The following is a 3,080-nucleotide window of genomic DNA, read 5'->3' as shown; positions in this document are numbered from 1 at the left end:
TGGTTTGTTGGTATGAAAACTAAGTCTACACACAAATGTCACATATCTTGCATATGCCATTAAGTAGCTGCTTCTTAAAATAGTATCAAGCTACATGAACTCTGATATGGAATAAAGCTTAATGTTTTTTCTTCTGTAGTTATGTGATGAGTTGGAACGGATCCATCCAGCAACAGGGAACTTGTGTCAGCGATTCAGTGAAGGATTCACATGTCTCGTACCAAAGGTGCTTCACCTAGTTCAAAGGAAATCCCCACTATTCCAGTTTTACCTGGAGACAAAAGAGGAGGCTCTTACCGAGGACATTCCAGGTACTGATTAAATGTTAATGGCTATGTCATGTCAAGTTATTCTTATGTCATAAAACAGTGTACTTTAATTGACAGGTAGTTAATTAACACTCCATTTGCACAGGTTTTGTGGGAAAATCATCTTTTAGATTCAAATTACTTACCTGAAATTGACATCTACACTGGACCAAATGCATAGTGATGACCTTTATATTTACCTGCACTGCTTCTGATTTAGAAAAATGGTGTTTAAATTTCAAATATATGCTATGTCTTGCAGATATTGACTTTAGGGCAGCCCTCATCTTTCTGCCTTACATCTTCAAGGAGAACATTGACTGCTTTATTACACTTGGAGAGGTATGTCTTGCTTGCTGAAATCTCTTTTGTTCACCTACATAACACCAAATACTTTTTGTTTGTTACCAGAATTTGTGAGGTATTAATATTTTTCACCAAATGGGAAGACTGTCAGGTTAATTAGCTTTTTTCCTTTTGGTTTTGAATAGACTGATCTTGACAGCCCGTACCCAACTATTCAGTTGACCGACCGAGACTGGAAGATGGCTTTTGCCAGGAGAGCTCCAAACGTTCTGAAAGTGGACCACATCAAGGTGTGTCGCAACTCAGGAATCAACGAAGGAATCATCTCAGCCTTCTGCACATATTTCGTGTTTAATCTTGCATATCCAAGATATCTGAAGAACACTCTGATGTTTCTCCAAAGGTACATTGCCAAAATAATTGTGGATGGTGACCAACCACTGCCAATAACTGTCACTAGGCAAATAAATCTCCTCTACTGACTCCACCATGCCTCGTCCATACCAGTGCTCCAAATGCTCCAGGAGGACATACACCTTGATGAAACTAATTCAGCACATTGGACTCATTCATGCCCATGAAGCTAATTTCACTATTGCATGTGGACTCAATGACTGCCAGTCAACATTTAGAAAATATGAGTCTTTTAGGCGACATGTATATCGAAAACACACAGACCGTGTTTTATGTTCTGACGATGATAAAAGCGATGAAAATACTGAGGTAGTCGATCCAGATCAAGATTTTGATCAGCCTGAGACACACACTGTCATTGAAAATCCTCCATGTATGGATGAGCTGTTAAAGAATTTCAAAGAAAATCTTTTCAAGTTCATTCTGAAATGTAGAGAGAAAATTCACCTACCATTGTCAGTTCAAGAAGAAATTGTTGATGATGTTAATTTCTTACTATGTTTTTTTAAGGAGAACTATGATGCTTTTATAGCTTACCACCTGCAGAAAAGTGGTTTTGACATGTCACAAAGTCCAGAACTGAAAAGGGTTATACAGTCTAATGATTTTTTTGAAGAGGCCTCAAAAGGTATTCGATCTCCATACATGATAAAAGACCATTGTAAATCCAAGCTTAACATGACAGAACCTGTCCATTTTAAGTTAAGGGACTCTGTAGGACACTCAGTGGGCTCCTATTCATATGTACCCATTGATAAAGTGCTGAAAAATTACTCTTCTCATGAGGACATTCGGGATCATATTCTGAATGAGAATAATCCAGAGACAGACAGTGAATTTCTAACAAGCTACTGTGATGGAGAAATTTTCAAACAACACATGTTTTTTAAAGATCACCCAACTGCCCTGCGGCTGCATTTCTATGAAGATGAATTCGAAGTAGTTAACCCACTGGGGTCAAAAAGAACAAAGCACAAGCTGTGCGCATTCTATTATACTGTAGGCAATTTGGACAACAAGTATAGATCACAGCAGAGACATATTCATTTAGCGTTGTTGGTGCGTTATTCATATGTTAAACTGTGGTTTGGATGTCATCTTAAAATCTTTGCTAAATGATCTTAAAAAACTGGCAACTGATGGTTTTACAGTAAATGTTGATGAAACTGAACACACATTTTGTGCTGCTCTTGCAACTTTATCCGGTGATAACTTGTCAGCTCACATGATCGGTGGATTTACAATGTCAATTAACTCTGGTAGAATTTGTCGTTATTGCATGGCTTCTTATGGAGATATAAAACGCATGTTTGAGGAAGACAGCTTTGTTTTAAGAACATCTGAGTTTCATCAGTGTCATCTTGCCCCCATTCAACAAATTCCTGATGACAAAGTGACTTATGGTGTGAATGGTCCTTCACCTTTTGAAGAGTTGCAATATTTTTATGTGACAAAAGCTTTACCACCGGACATAATGCATGATTTGTTAGAGGGTGTAATTCCACTTGTTATGAAGCTAGTAATTGGCAAAGCTCATTCAGAGAAACATAACTATAAGAGAAATAAATGAAGAACTACAAAAACTGTGCATTGGTCAAAATGACAAGGTAAACAAACCAGTACAGTTATCAGAAAGACTGCAGCATGTTGGTATTACTGGATCTGCTTCTCAAAAGTGGTGCCTTTTCAGGCTCTTGCCTTTTGTAATGGCCCACCGTGTGCCCCCTGATTGTACATATTGGCATGTTTTTCTGTTGTGTCGAGAGATTACTGAGATTGTTATGGCTCCAAAGTTGAGAAGAGAGAACCTATTTTTGTTAAATGTACTTGTTCAAGAGTTCCTGACAGAAATGAAATATGTGTTTGGGAGTGTTGTTACTCCAAAGTGTCATTCCTCAATTCATTATTCAAGACTGATACAAATGTATGGGCCCCTGCGTTCGCTATGGTGCATGAGATTTGAAGCCAAGCACCAATATTTTAAAATGGTTGCCCATAACTGCAGACATTTTGTAAACATAGCTACAACACTGAGCAACAGACACCAGTTCA

The 3,080-nt window shown here is 38.0% G+C and overlaps 1 protein-coding gene across 1 annotated transcript; it reads left to right on the top strand.

Moving 5' to 3' along the window:
• Positions 1–381: 381 nt before the first annotated feature.
• On the top strand, positions 382–2,572 carry LOC117949133. The gene is made up of 2 exons (XM_034879173.1): positions 382–650; positions 800–2,572. Exon 2 carries the CDS (start codon positions 1,104–1,106, stop codon positions 2,145–2,147), a length of 1,044 nt encoding a protein of 347 aa, XP_034735064.1. The 5' UTR covers positions 382–650; positions 800–1,103; the 3' UTR covers positions 2,148–2,572.
• The last annotated feature ends 508 nt before the right edge of the window (positions 2,573–3,080 follow it).

This window comes from Etheostoma cragini, chromosome 1 (assembly GCF_013103735.1).
Source record: "Etheostoma cragini isolate CJK2018 chromosome 1, CSU_Ecrag_1.0, whole genome shotgun sequence".
Lineage (NCBI taxonomy): Eukaryota > Metazoa > Chordata > Actinopteri > Perciformes > Percidae > Etheostoma > Etheostoma cragini.
This window is presented reverse-complemented; position numbering and strand designations above follow the sequence as displayed.

Excerpts from the sequence above, each read along its gene's own strand:
- LOC117949133 (XM_034879173.1), top strand. The coding sequence starts at position 1,104 with ATGCCTCGTCCATACCAGTGCTCCAAATGCTCCAGGAGGACATACACC.